Genomic DNA, 14,044 nt, shown 5'->3' with positions numbered 1-14,044 from the left:
CGGAGCATTTTCCGCCGACCTCGGTCTCTTCCTCCGCCAGCTTGCGAGGACCGCACGCGCTAGTGGGTCCATTGACCACACGGCACCTCTCGGGGGTCCACCCGCTCGCACTATACACCTTTCACTCCGCCGCCATCTCCGTGTCACCGCCGACGCCCTCACCATTCAGAACTCGGCTTGGAGCTCACCCTCGACCCTCGCGATCTCGCCCGGCGCTCGTCGGGACGGCCGCCATTGCGGTGGGCGCCACCACCTCCTCCCGCCCCCCCCCCCCGGCCACCGCCAATGCGACCGACCCCACCCCCCTTCCCCGACCCCGCCCTAAACGCCCCCGACAGCGAATTTTTCACGCCACCCAAGGTTTTTCTTCTTTCTGGCGGCATGAGCGGCGCCATCCTCCCAACCCAGCTCGCCGACCTGGCTCGGGGCGACCTGGCCTGGCTGCGCGGCTTCCTCTCCGGGCGGCGGACGCGCGGCACGTCGCTCGCGGCCCAGCTCGACGCGCGGCACGACACCGAGAAGCAGGACACGCTGCTCACCTGGGCCGCTCGTCACGGGCAAGCCGAGGCGGTGCGGCTGCTGCTCGAAGGCGGCGCGAGTGTCGGGGCGACGACTAGCGGCGGCGCTTCCGCGCTGTATATCGCGTGCCAGGAGGGGCAGATTGAGTGCGCCCGGCTGCTCCGCGAGGCTGGCGCGGCGGTCGACCAAGCCACAGAGCACGGCGTCACGCCGCTGTCCATCGCGAGCCAGGAGGGCCACGTCGAGTGCGTCCGGCTGCTTCTCGAGGCCAACGCGGCGGTCGACCAGGCCGATGATGAAGGCGCCACGCCGCTGAGTGCTGCGAGCTTGGCTGGCGAGATCGGCTGCGTTCGGCTGCTCCTCGAGGCTGGCGCCGCGGTCAACCAAGCAGACGCTGAAAGCTTCACGCCGCTGTACGTTGCGTGCCAGGAGGGGCATTTCGAGTGCGCCCAGCTGCTGCGCGACGCTGGCGCTGAGATCAACCAAACCGACAAGGTCGGCGCCACGCCGCTGTTCATCGCGTGCCAGAACGGCCAGCTCGAGTGCGTGCAGCTGCTTCTCGAGGCTGGCGCAGCGGTCAACCAAGCCAAGCAGAACGGCGTCACGCCGCTGTTCATGGCGAGCCAGAAGGGCCACCCCGAGATCGTCCGGCTGCTGCGCGACGCTGGCGCTGACATCAACCAAGCGATGAACGGCGGCGCCACGCCGCTGTTCATGGCGTGCCAGAAGGGCCAGCTCGAGTGCGTCCGGCTGCTCCTCGAGGCTGGCGCGGCGATCAACCAAGCCAAGCAGAACGGCACCACGCCGCTGATCATGGCATGCTTCAACGGCCACCTCGAGATCGCCCGGCTGCTTCTCGAGGCCGGCGCGGCGATCGACCAGGCCGATGAGCAAGGCGCCACGCCGCTGTTCGCTGCGTGCCACCAGGGCCACCTCGAGGTCGCCAAGCTCCTCTCCTCCTACGGCGCCTCCCGCGCCGCTACGCCCTTCGGCACGCCCGAGGAGGCCGCAAACAGCCAAGGCCACACCGACCTCGCCGCCTGGCTGGTCGCCAGCCGCGGCTGGACGCCGCTCGCGCACCTTGAGACCCTCACCGCCGCCCGCGCCACCTCCCTCCTGCGCAGCGGCGCAAGCTTGCACGAGGGCGAGCCGACGCCGCTGCGGCGCGCCGCGGGCGGCGAGGGCGAGACGGCGGCGCTGGTCCGGCGGGCGGCGTCGCCGTGGTCGCCGGCAAGCCACTCGCTCTTCCCCGCGGCGGCTCGCGCGCGGGCGGCGCTCCTCGTCCTCTCGATCTACGAGATCCACGAGCGGTACCACCTCGACTCGGCAGGAGCCACGAACGGCATCGCGGCGCTCGACTTTGGCCACTGCGTCTTGGGCTTCGCCATCACGCGCGAGACGGAGTAGGGGGGGTTGCAGTTGGTTCGCGCCCTCACGCTCACGGCGCTGTCTTTGAGTTTGCGCGCACCGTGCTGCTGCACGCGGTGGCGAGCGAGGGAGAGAGTAGAGTGCGAGGACGCACGACGGGACGTATACTACCGCGCGGCTCCGTCGAGCTCGTCCCTTGGCGAGCTCGAGAGCTGCTGCTGCCGGCGGCATACGAACAGCTTCGCCCCTCGGGTGAGGATGTGTGTAGGTGTTTGGGCGGGGGTAGAATGCATCTCTTACTTGCAGGGCGCGCAGCCAAGCAGCGCCTTGAACCCTGTACCTGTGTGCTGCCCAAGTGCACAAGTGTGGAACGCCGAAAGCAAGGGCAGGTCAAGAGCTTACCTGCCGCGATCGCACCCGCCGCCGCCGCTCTCCAGCCGCCAAACGCGGCACCAGCGCCGCCGTCGCCTCTCCCATCTCACCACCTGCACCCACCGCCGCCGCTCTCGCCACGGTTGAAACTACGGCCCGCGTGACGGCCGCCCTGTCCGGCCGGCAGATATGGTTGCCAAGAAGAAGGCTCCGCCCAAGAAGGCCGCCAAGGCGCCCGCCAAGAAGGCTCCGCCGCCGAAGAAGGTGCCGCCACCGCCGCCGCCAACGCCACCCGCAGCCCGCCCTTGCAAAACCCATCCCGCCGCCTCCACCAGAGCTGCCGCCGCCGCCTCACCTCCACGCCTGTCCTCACCTCCCCCCCCCTTTCCCCCGCCCGCCCACCCGCCCGCCGCTGCCGCCGCCGCAGGCGCCCGTGAAGAAGGCGACGCCGCCCAAGAAGGCGCCCGCCAAGGCGACGCCCAAGAAGACCATCGCAAAGCAGAAGCTCGTCAAGGCGAGACACTTCCGACACACTTCCGACACACTTCTCCGAGACCCTTCCGAGACACTTCCGAGACACTTCACGGTTGCGAGACACGTCCGAGACACTGCGTCGCCAAGCAGAAGCTCGTCGTCCCCGAGACACTTCCGGGACACTTCCGAGACACTTCCGAACACACATGGCGCGGTGTCCCGACCGCTGCTCCCCCGCCGCGCCCTCGATTCAACCCGCTGACGGATTCCCACGCACGCACACACACACACTCACGCACACACGCACGCACACACACGCACACGCACACACACACTCACGCACACACGCACGCACACGCACGCACACACGCACTCACGCACACACGCACGCACACACACGCACACGCACACACACACTCACGCACACACGCACGCACACGCACGCACACACGCACTCATGCGCACCCGTGGCTGCACGCCTCTCGCTCACCCTCGCCTCGCCTCGCCGGCAGGTGCCGGTCTCGGCGCTGGCGGAGCGGAAGAAGGGGGGCGGGCGGAAGAAGGCGCGAGATGTGGGGAGATTTGGAGAGCAGGGAGATGCGGGGGGTGGGGAGATGGAGGGAGATGAAGGGAGGTGTTGGGAGATGTGGGCGGTAGGGGTCTACATGTGGCTTCACTCCGCACCCCCAGGCGACCCTTCCCGGAACCTTCCCGGAACCTGCCCCCCCCCCCCCCCTCCCGGCAGGTGGAGAAGAAGGTGTTCGAGCCCGAGGAGAAGCCGGCGCAGAAGCGGGCCGCGAGGGCGCGTGCCACGCCCCACGACCCGTCCCCGATACCCGCCTCGATACCTCGATACCCGCCCTGTCACGCCCCGCCCATACCCGCCCCGCACACACCCACCCATACCCGCCCCGCCCCGCCCCACGCCCCGCACCCCATACCCATTCGCCCCAACCTCGGCGAACCTCGGCGAACCTCGGCGAACCTCGGCGAACCTCGTCCCAGCCGACTCGGCAGAGAATCTCGGCCCAGCTGACTCGGCGAATCTCGGCGAATCTCGGCGGAATCACTCTCGGCAACGACTCTCGCCCAATCTCGCCCAATCTCGCCCAATCTCGCCCAATCTCGCCCAATCTCGCCCAATCTTGGCGCAGGCGCCGCCCAAGCCCGCCGTCGCCGCGACTTCTGGTGGCAAGTCGACCAAGGCCCGAGATGCCTCGAGATGCCTCGAGATGGACCGAGATGGACCGAGATGCCTCGAGATGCCTCGAGATGCCTCGAGAGGACCCGAGAGGACCCGAGAGGACCCGAGAGGACCCGAGAGGACCCGAGAGGACCCGAGCTGACCCGAGCTGACCCGAGCGGAGCCCAAAGGCCGCCCAGTGGTGTCGCCACCACCCGTCGCCAGCTTCGCTCCCGTCACCGCTCCCGCCGCCGCGCCACGCACCCTCCCCCACACCCCTCCCCCACACCCTCCCCACACCTCTTCGCAGGCGACGCTCCGAATGGTCGTCAAGCTGCTGACAGATCTGATCGAGACGCTGTAGGGGGGGGGGGGGGGGGGCTCCTCGGGGCGGCTATCTAGGGGCGGTCGCGCCGAGCCACTCTTTTCTTCCGCCTGGGAGGAGCCCGGGTCGGCGCGCGCGCGATCTGCGCCGCGAGGCGATCTTGCCGCTGTCTCTGGAGGCAGGTGCGGTGTCTGCGGCTGCCGCACCAGCGTTGTCCTGCCCTGCCCCGCTCCGCGGCGCGTACGCGCGCGTCGGAACTGTAGTCATAAGTTAGCCGCCGCCCGGCGCGGCTTGGTCCCTGGAGCGTGACTGTCGCAATCCCGCGTGGCCCGGGTGCCAGCGCGGTGACTCCACATTGTGCTCGGGTCTAGCTGTGTAGGGCCGTGCGCGCCCTAGTGTCACCGGGGTCTCATGTCGTGGTGCGTTATGCTGGTGTAGTAGCGATGCACACGGTCTTGGGGGCATGCGCATGTGTTTCCTTTTAAGCGCTTATGCATGTGAGTAGACAGTAGTTGCTCTTGCGCTACGGCTTTACTGGTATTTTCGTTAAAATCGCACGTTGTCGAACGTACAACAACAAGAAGCCGTACCCCGGCTTTACTGCGAAGCTTTTTTACGAGCGGCCACAGCCAGTATTGAGTATACATACTGACGACGTCTGTGAGGTGGAGGGTGTTGTATAGAGGAATGTTGAGGATTTGTAGAATGTACGTACTTAGGCCGTAGAGCGCTCCGAGCTGCATAGAGCTGTAGAGCGCTATGTACACAGTATATAGATAGACAATGAGCTCTCAGCTCACAGCGCTCGTCAGACGTGGAGACGCGAGGGTTGCCCCCCCTTTGCCCCACCACCTCGTGTATGTGGAGAAGTTTACCTTACCTTACCTTACCTCGCTCCAGAGAGCGCTCTACATCTCTATATCTCTACAGCGCTGACCACTCTACATCCTCTACACCCTCCCTCAGACTGACGTCCAGTGTACACGAGGTGACTGAACTCGTCGCGCGTGCTGGAGCGCGACACCAACTGCCCGGCCTGCCGCCGTCCGGCGCTGCCCATCGCCGCAACTGGGACGCAGGTGGCGGCACAGGCGACGTTTGTCCACCAGCCGCCCTCGCGCATTGCGCCTCATGCACAGCCCGCGGGCGCCACGACGGCGGTTGGTGGGCGAGGGGGGCGCAGTGGGCGCGGTGGGCGCGGTGGACGCGGTGGGCGGGGTGGGCGGGGGGGAGAGTGTTTTTGGGCGGGGTGGGCGCGGGAGGCCACGGGACGAGGGGCGTGGCGCTGGTCGCCCGTAGCTGCAAGCTACTTAATGGGGTGGTTACGGCACCGGCCCTTGCAGAGAGTAGTTGTACGTCACCGGCCGATGCCTGAGTGCACCATCTTGTGAATACACTAAAAGGAAGATAAATCGTTTACGCACGAGTCACGTTCATACGTCGGCTCCGCGGCGCGAGTGCTCTCAATCACCGCAGCAGAGGCCGCCGCAGCCAAGCCCTTACTTCCCGCCACCGCCGCTGCTGCCCTGCACTCGGATGCCTCCTCTTCCCCTCACAACCACCACCACGAAGCGCGCCGCCTATGTTCCGCCCTCAAAGGCCGTCGCCCCCAAGTACGTCGAGGATCTCGTGCTTCTGACCAACACGACCGAGGTCTGATCTCAAAGATCACTGCGGAGATTGAGACCTGCGTAGCTCTTTGCACTCGCAGGGGGCCTGCACTCACGCCTTCTGCCACTCGCCAGCAAACTGCATGCAATGGGCATGCGGATTGTGACCCGCAAGAAGCAAATATGGCACACCACTCGCATATTCACCTCTCCACCGCGGCACGCATTGCGCTCTCGCGCTGCGCCAGCAGATTCGCCTCTCCACCGCGGCACGCATTGCGCTCTCGCGTTGCGCCAGCCCTACCCACCTCGATGTGTAGGACGGCGTGGCATGCTGCCTGCAAGCTGGCTTCAAGCAGGACAAGATATACACCTTCATCGGTCCGGTGCTGGTGTCGGTCAACCCGTTCAAGCAGGCGGCGATCCAACGCGTGCAAATGAGCCGCCCTTCGAACCCCGATGCGACACGGTCGGTGCCACCCTCGCCTGCAGATACGCGGCATGTACTCTGCAGAGACGATGCGCAAGTACTCGGGCCGCCAGTCGTTCGAATTGCCTCCCCACGTGTACACGATCGCCGAGAGCGCGTATCGCGCGCTGCTTCGGTCCGCGCGCGGCGGGGGTGAGCCGGGCCGTTACCTTACCCTCCCGCCTCACACAGCCCTCTCCCCCTGTGCCGCGGCCGCAGCTCGAGCAAGGGACAGTGCATTCTCATCACGGGCGAGTCTGGCGCGGGCAAGACCGAGGCGGCGAAACGCGTAATGGAGTACGTCATGGCCGCCGCCGCTGCCGCACGGCCGAGCGCCAAGGCCACCGGCCGCGAGGTGCAGGACCTGCTGCTGCAGTCAAACCCGCTACTCGAGGCGTTTGGCAACGCCAAGACGGTCCGCAACGAGAACTCGTCACGGTTTGGAAAGTATGTCGAGATTTTCTTCGACTACCAGGGCCAGCCGCTCGGTGGGCGCGTCTCCAAGTTCCTGCTCGAAAAGTCGCGCGTCTGCGTGCCGGGCAAGGGCGAGCGTTCCTTTCACATCTTCTACCAGCTCCTCGCCATGGGTGGCGATGGAGGCGACGGCTCGAGCTGTGTGCTGCATGCGCTCGGCGAGCTGCAGGCGTACAGCTATCTGGCCAGGTCGGGCACGACGCAGGTGGCCGGACTGAGCGACGCCGACGAGTGGAGCGCGACGGCGGAGGCGCTCACGACGCTCGGTTTCTCGCCCGAGCGGCAGACGCAGCTGATGGAGCTGGTGGCGGCTGTGCTCGCCATCGGCAACATAAGCTTCCAGTCGAACCGCGCCGCTGGGCAGGTCCTCGCAAAGACGGACTCGCAGGCCGCCGTCGTGCACCAGGAGGACAGCCTCAAGGTGGCCGCAGCGGCCCTCAAGGTTGACCCGCGAAAGCTCGCGAGCGCGCTGACAAACCGCACCATCGCAACCGGCATCGACAGGATGAGCACGCCGCTCGACGCGGCGCAGTCGGCGCACGCGCGCGACGCGCTGGCCAAGGCGCTGTACGCTCGCGCCTTCGACGCGCTGGTCGAGCAGGTCAATCGCGCCGTGGCGCCGCCGCCGCACGCCGAGCTCACGCTCGGCGTACTAGACATTTATGGTTTCGAGATCTTCGAGGCGAACTCGTTTGAGCAGCTCTGCATCAACTTTGCCAACGAGAAGTTGCAGCAGCTCTTCATCGAGTTTACGCTGCGCGCCGAGCAGGCCGAGTACGCAGCGGAGGGGGTGGCGTGGACGCCGGTCGAATTTTTCAACAATTGCGTCGTCGTTGAGCTCATCGAGGGATCGAGGCCCGCCGGCGTCCTGTTGTGGCTCGACGAGGAGTGCGTCGTGCCAAAGGGGACCGACGCCTCCTTCCTGACCAAGCTCGCGTCAAACCTGAGCAAGCACCCGCACCTCGAGGTCAGCAAGGACCAGGCCGCGCGGACCTTCACGATCAAGCACTACGCGGGTGACGTCGCCTACGCAGCGGACGGGCTGATCGAGAAGAACAAGGACCTCGCCTATCGCAATCAGATCGAGATGCTCTCCGAGTCGGCGTCGCCGCTCATCGCGGAGCTCTTCCCGGCGGCGACGAGGGGCAAGACGTCAGCCAAGAAGATCGAGACGGCGGGTGCGCAGTTTCGCAAGCAGATGGACGCGCTCGCGGCCACCATCGGCCGGTGCGCGGAGCCACACTACATCCGCTGCATCAAGCCCAACCTCAAGAAGCGGCCCGCTGACTGGGACGCGCAGCTCGTGGCGCACCAGGTGCGCTATCTCGGCATTGTCGAAAACGTGCTGGTTCGGCGCGCAGGCTTTGCGCATCGGATGCCCTTCTCGCGCTTTCTCGGGCGCTACAAGATGATATGCCGCGGCACGTGGCCGGCGCCGCCCGCCGCGCAGAGCCCGGCAGACTCATGCGCCGCCATCCTCGCTGCGGCGCACATTGTCAAGGCGGGGTACGAGCTCGGCAAGACGAAGGTCTTTTTGCGCGCACCCGCGTCCGTGTTCACGCTCGAGGACCGGCGCAGCCGCGCGCTGCACGACGTGGCGCGGATCCTGCAGGGCGCGTACCGATCCTTCGCCGCGAGGAGGTACCGCATCAAGCTGCGCGAGAAGAGCATGGCCGTCTTTGAGGGGCTGAAGCGGCGGCGGGGCTCGTGGAGGCTGCCCTTTCTCGGCGACTACCTCGACGCCGCGGAGGCGCCGGAGGTGACGCGCATGCTGCTCAAGGCGGGCGAGGCAAGGGTGTACTTTGCCGACCGCATCACGCACGTGAACCGCAACGGCAAGGCCCAGGAGCGCATCCTCCTCATCAGCGACCGCTCCGTGTACGTGCTCGCCCCGACCAAGTGGAGGGTCAACGTCCGAGTGGCATTTGACGAGCTCGAGGGCATCTCGCTCTCCACCTTTGCCGACGGCTTCATGGTGGTGCACGTCGGCGGCGGCGCCAAGGGCGGCGGCGCCGCGCTGCTGCTGCAGGTGCAGCGCAAGGCTGAGGTGGTCACGATGCTTGTGCAGGAGGCGGGCGCCAGCGTGGTGTGCAGCGACACGATCGAGTTCCGCAGCAAGCGGGCGGGCATGTTTGAAACATCGGCGACGGAGACGCGCACAATCACCTTTGTGGAGTCGGCCGCGACGGCGGGGTCGGCAGCGCTGCTCGACGAGAAGAGCGCGGCGACGGGGCAGCTGAGGGTGCTCGTGCCGCCGGTCCTCGGAAGCAAGGCGGAGCTGCAGATCGGGAAGGGGGGCGCAGCCCCTGCGGCTTGAGCGTGGTGTGGTGTACGTGTGGAACGGCACGGTCTGGCTCCGGGGAGAGAGGGCCCCGTGTGTTGCGCGCGCGAGTGGCGGGCTGGCGCGAGCCGGCACGGCGCGAGCGGGGACGGGGGAGCGCGAGCTGTGCAGCTGGGCCCCTGTGGAGAGCGGAGGCCGGCAGCCCGCGCATCGGGCATCAGAAGATTCATGTTTCATGTATGACAACAGCTCAGGCGGTACACATCTCCACCAGATGCCACCCAGCGCTGACCAAAAAGGCGTCATGTTAGCCGATCCGCATGACCGCGCGGCACCAATCGACACCAAGTGTTGCGCAGCGCACAAAACTCAAAAGGGCCCTACTGCGTCTCGCGCGTGATGGCGAAGCCCAAGACGCAGTGGCCAAAGTCGAGCGCCGCGATGCCGTTCGTGGCTCCTGCCGAGTCGAGGTGGTACCGCTCGTGGATCTCGTAGATCGAGAGGACGAGGAGCGCCGCCCGCGCGCGGGCCGCCGCGGGGAAGAGCGAGTGGCTTGCCGGCGACCACGGCGCCGCCGCCCGCCGGACCAGCGCCGCCGCCTCGCCCTCGCCGCCCGCGACGCGCCGCAACGGCGTCGGCTCGCCCTCGTGCAAGCTTGCGCCGCTGCGCAGAAGGGAGGTGGCGCGGGCGGCGGTGAGGGTCTCAAGGTGCGCGAGCGGCGTCCAGCCGCGGCTGGCGACCAGCCAGGCGGCGAGGTCGGCGTGGCCTAGGCGGTTTGCGACCTCCTCGGGCGTGCCGAAGGGCGGCACTGCGGCGCGGGAGGCGCCGTAGGAGGAGAGGAGCTTGGCGACCTCGAGGTGGCCGAAGTGGCACGCCGCGTACAGCGGCGTGGCGCCGTTCTGCCGGGCTTGGTCGATCGCCGCGCCAGCCTCGAGAAGCAGCCGAACGCACTCGAGCTGGCCCTGCTGGCACGCAATGAACAGTGGCGTGGCGCCGCCGATCATCGCTTGGTTGATGTCAGCGCCAGCGTCGCGCAGCAGCCGCACGCACTCGAGGTGGCCGTGCTGGCACGCCATGTACAGCGGCGTGACGCCGTCCTTGTCGGCCTGGCCGACTGAAGCGCTGGCCTCGAGAAGCAGCTGGACGCACTCGAAATGCCCCTCCTGGCACGCAACGTACAGCGGCGTGAAGCCAGCGTCTGCTTGGTTGACCGCCGCGCCAGCCTCGAGGAGCAGCCGGACGCATTCGATCTCGCCGTTGAAGCTCGCAGCGCTCAGCGGCGTGGTGCCGTCGTCCATGGGTTGCTCTATCGCCGCGCCCGCCTCGAGAAGCAGCTGGACGCACTCGACCTGGCCCTCTTGGCTCGCGACGTACAGCGGCGTGGCGCCGTCGTCCCTGGCTCGGTTGACCGCCGCGCTCGCCTCGAGAAGCAGCCGGACGCACTGGTCGTGGCCCTTCTCGCTCGCGATGAACAGCGGCGTGGCGCCTTCAGCGTCTGCTTGGTTCACCGCCGCGCCTGCGTCGCGCAGCAGCTGGGCGCACTCGAAATGCCCCTCCTGGCACGCAACGTACAGCGGCGTGAAGCCTTCAGCGTCTGCTTGGTTGACCGCGGCGCCAGCCTCGAGGAGCAGCCGAACGCAGCCGATCTCGCCAGCCAAGCTCGCAGCACTCAGCGGCGTGGTGCCATCGTTCATCGCTTGGTCGGTCGCCGCGCCAACCTCGAGGAGCAGCCGGGCGATCTCGAGGTGGCCCCCCTCGCTCGCGAGGAGGAGCGCGGTGGCGCCGCCGCTGTCAGCCGCCCCGACGCTCGCGCCGCCCTCGAGCAGCAGCCGCACCGCCTCGGCCTGCCCGTGCCGAGCGGCCCAGGTGAGCAGCGTGTCCTGCTTCTCGGTGTCGTGCCGCGCGTCGAGCAGGGCCGCGAGCGACGTGCCGCGCGTCCCCTGCCCAGACAGGAAGCCGCGCAGCCAGGCCAGGTCGCCCCGAGCCAGGTCGGCGAGGTGGGTTGGGAGGGTGCCGCTCATGCCGCCAGAAAGAAGAAAAACGAAACGCGGGGCCCGAAGAAAACCTTCTCCACACACACGAGGTGGTGGGGTAAGGGGGGGCAACCCTCGCGTCTCCACGTCTAACGACAGGAGCCCCACGGCAACTGCCGACTGCACTCCAAGTGCTCCAAGTGCTCGAGTTTTACAAACAAGAAGCCGCAAAAAACCAATGCAGTCCAACACCACCAAGCGAGAGCGGAAGCGGAGCGAGATCCTGGGGGGTTGGCTGCCACAAAGTAAAACAGGACCAAAGCAGTCATCATGTCATCGCACCACCACTCTTGGCAGCACAAAGCCGCGCCAGATGTCCGCCAGCTCCGGAGCCGCTCCCTCGCGGCTGTCGAAGCGCTCCTCGTCCCAGGCGATCAGGTAGCCCAGCCGCATCACCTCGACCGCCCGCTTGCGAGCCGCTGTCGGGAAGAGCTCGTGCGACTGCGGCGTCCACTCCGCCGCCTTGAGGATGAGCCTGCCCACCTCCACCGCCTCGGCCGCTGGCTCCAGGTTGGCCGGCCTGAGGGAGGGCAGAGGCGTGGGGTGTGTCCAAAGAGAGGATCCGGCGAGTCGGGGAGAGACCATTGCAGTGCGCGCCTCAGTGCGAGTGCCTTGGCCTCGCCCGCCACGCGCACGCCGAAGCGACCCGTCGAAGCGCTCGCGGAGACGACGACGCCGACCTTGCCGTTCATCGAGGGCCGCGAGACGAGAGAGCGGATCGCGACGGTGGAGCCGACTCCCGCAGCGGTCGGATCCGACTCGCCCCACGAGCAGAGGACGCGCGCCCGCTCGAGGGCAGAAGGCGCGCCGGCGAGCGGGTCGGCGCCTCCGCGCAGCAGCGCCCGCGCCCGCTCGACGGTGAGCGCCTGCGGAAGAGGGACAATGGGCGTGAGGACAGCGCGCTCACGCCTTCGGCCGCTAGTCTCGGGCACGCCTCGAGATGCTGGAGCGGCGTCCAGCCGCGGCTGGCGACCAGCCAGGCGGCGAGGTCGGCGTGGCCTTGGCGGTTTGCGGCCTCCTCGGGCGTGCCGAAGGGCGTAGCGGCGCGGGAGGCGCCGTAGGAGGAGAGGAGCTTGGCGACCTCGAGGTGGCCGTCGAAGCATGCCATGATCAGCGGCGTGGCGCCTTGCTCATCGGCCTGGTCGACCGCTGCGCCAGCGTCGAGGAGCAGCTGGGCGCACTCGACGTGGCCCTCCTGGCACGCCATGAACAGCGGCGTGGTGCCTTCCTCTGTAGCTTGGTCGATCGCTGCGCCGGCCTCGAGGAGCAGCCGGACGCACTCGAGCTGGCCCTGCTGGCACGCGACGTACAGCGGCGTGAAGAGCGGCGTGAAGCCTTCAGCGCCTGCATGAGCCACCGCCGCGCCAGCCTCGAGGAGCAGCCGGGCGCACTCGATCTGGCCCTCCTGGCATGCAATAAACAGCGCGGAGCCGCCGCCGCCACTCGTCGCCCCGACGCTCGCGCCGCCCTCGAGCAGCAGCCGCACCGCCTCGGCCTGCCCGTGACGAGCGGCCCAGGTCAGCAGCGTGTCCTGCTTCTCGGTGTCGTGCCGCGCGTCGAGCTGGGCCGCGAGCGACGTGCCGCACGTCCGCCGCCCGGAGAGGAAGGCACGCAGCCAGGCCAGGTCGCCCCGAGCCAGTTCGGCGAGCTGGGTTCGGAGGGTGCCGCTCATGCTGGGTTGGAGGCTCATATGTGTAGCCAGTGGCCAGTGCGGTCTCGTGTGAAACTGCCGACTTCCACTCGAGTTTTAGAATCTAAACAAAACAACTCTGTCTCACAGCACACAGGCTCGACACAGGTGCGAACTGTGCATGTGCATGCATGCTGCGATGGATGGGCGTGGCGGCATATTGACTGCGCCTCGTAGCCAAGAGAGTGCAGGCACTGCGTGACCAGACGAACAACGTCAGCGCGGCGGAAGCCGGAGGCGAGAGCTCCGCGGGCGAGCCGTTGCTCGACTCCAGCACGCGTGCTTTCTTTGCTGGCCGCCGGCGGCGCTGCTCGCCGGCAAGGCGCGCAATTCTTTTTTTGCGTCGGCCGAAGGTATTTGTACTCTCGTGAGGCTGTGGAAGCACGCCCAACCTGGCGGATTTGGGTACTTGCCCCGAGGGCAAGTGCGTCTGTTCACAGCTCACGAGAGTAGTTAGTATTAGGTTCGTTAGTGCTGCAATAACCTCCGAGAACCCATCGGGTCGCTCCTCATCGCAAACAAACCCTGTCAGCAGGCAGAGTCCTCCTACGTGTATCGCGCGTACGTACGTAAGCCTCCCTTGCGCCCCCCACCCAACAACCACCCAACCCCCACACATATTCACATTTAGCGGCCCGCCCGTACACTGTCACTGACCACTGTGCACTGTGATGTGAGGCTTCACTGTACCTTAAGGTACAATTAATAACAGCTGTAAGGCTTCGGCCACCGAGGCTTCGGCCACCGAGGCTTCGGCCACCGAGGCCTAGGCCAACGATATTATTACTGCTCCGCTCAGCGCCGCGCCCGCCCCGCCCTGTCTCGCCCCCCGCCCGCCCTTCCCCGCGGCCCAACCCGCCCTTTGAGGGCAGGCTTTGGCCACCGAGGCTTCGGCCACCGAGGCTTCGGCCAACGAGGCTCCGGCCAACGATATTATTACTGCTCCGCTCAGCGCCGCGCCCGCCCCGCCCTCGCCCGCCTTTGCCTCCGCCCAGCCCTCCCGCCCTCCGCCCCAGCCCCTCCGTCCCCTTGCCCCGGCTGTGGCCTGGGTGGCATCTCTTCATCATCACGCGCCAAGTGGGAGGGAAGTGAACGGGGCCCTGAGCTGACCTAGCTACCAAACGGAATGGATTGGGCCAGGTACCAATTTTGTCGAATTTATTTCAAAATCTGCAGGCGCGGAGCGCCTGCGAAAATATTGAAGAAATTTGCAGTCGGGCCTGATTTCATCAAGATCTTTCAAACT

At 67.2% G+C, this 14,044-nt stretch overlaps 4 protein-coding genes across 4 annotated transcripts; 3 read left to right on the top strand and 1 right to left on the bottom strand.

The window, feature by feature from the left end:
* Positions 1–1,525: 1,525 nt before the first annotated feature.
* EMIHUDRAFT_369216 (hypothetical protein) lies at positions 1,526–1,927 on the top strand (the record flags this gene model as incomplete). Its single annotated transcript, XM_005772566.1, has 1 exon — positions 1,526–1,927. A coding segment is annotated over one exon (402 nt), but the record flags the coding sequence as incomplete, so codon positions are not given.
* A 514-nt stretch (positions 1,928–2,441) lies between these two features.
* EMIHUDRAFT_444740 (hypothetical protein) lies at positions 2,442–4,808 on the top strand (the record flags this gene model as incomplete). The annotated part of the gene is made up of 6 exons (XM_005772565.1): positions 2,442–2,523; positions 2,687–2,773; positions 3,246–3,296; positions 3,479–3,535; positions 3,888–3,938; positions 4,227–4,808. Coding segments are annotated over 6 exons (420 nt in total), but the record flags the coding sequence as incomplete, so codon positions are not given.
* Positions 4,809–6,189: 1,381 nt separating this feature from the next.
* EMIHUDRAFT_75288 (hypothetical protein) lies at positions 6,190–9,111 on the top strand (the record flags this gene model as incomplete). Its single annotated transcript, XM_005772564.1, has 3 exons — positions 6,190–6,282; positions 6,344–6,456; positions 6,540–9,111. Coding segments are annotated over 3 exons (2,778 nt in total), but the record flags the coding sequence as incomplete, so codon positions are not given.
* A 344-nt stretch (positions 9,112–9,455) lies between these two features.
* On the bottom strand, positions 9,456–12,931 carry EMIHUDRAFT_242284 (hypothetical protein; the record flags this gene model as incomplete). The annotated part of the gene is made up of 4 exons (XM_005772563.1): positions 9,456–9,563; positions 11,391–11,628; positions 11,691–11,974; positions 12,887–12,931. 4 exons carry the CDS (start codon positions 12,929–12,931, stop codon positions 9,456–9,458), a joined length of 675 nt encoding a protein of 224 aa, XP_005772620.1.
* Positions 12,932–14,044: the final 1,113 nt, after the last annotated feature.

The sequence above is a fragment of the Emiliania huxleyi genome, assembly GCF_000372725.1.
Source record: "Emiliania huxleyi CCMP1516 unplaced genomic scaffold EMIHUscaffold_356, whole genome shotgun sequence".
Taxonomy (NCBI): Eukaryota; Haptophyta; order Isochrysidales; family Noelaerhabdaceae; genus Emiliania; species Emiliania huxleyi.
The sequence above is the reverse complement of the archived record's forward strand: the minus strand, read 5'-3'. Positions and strand labels throughout refer to the sequence as shown.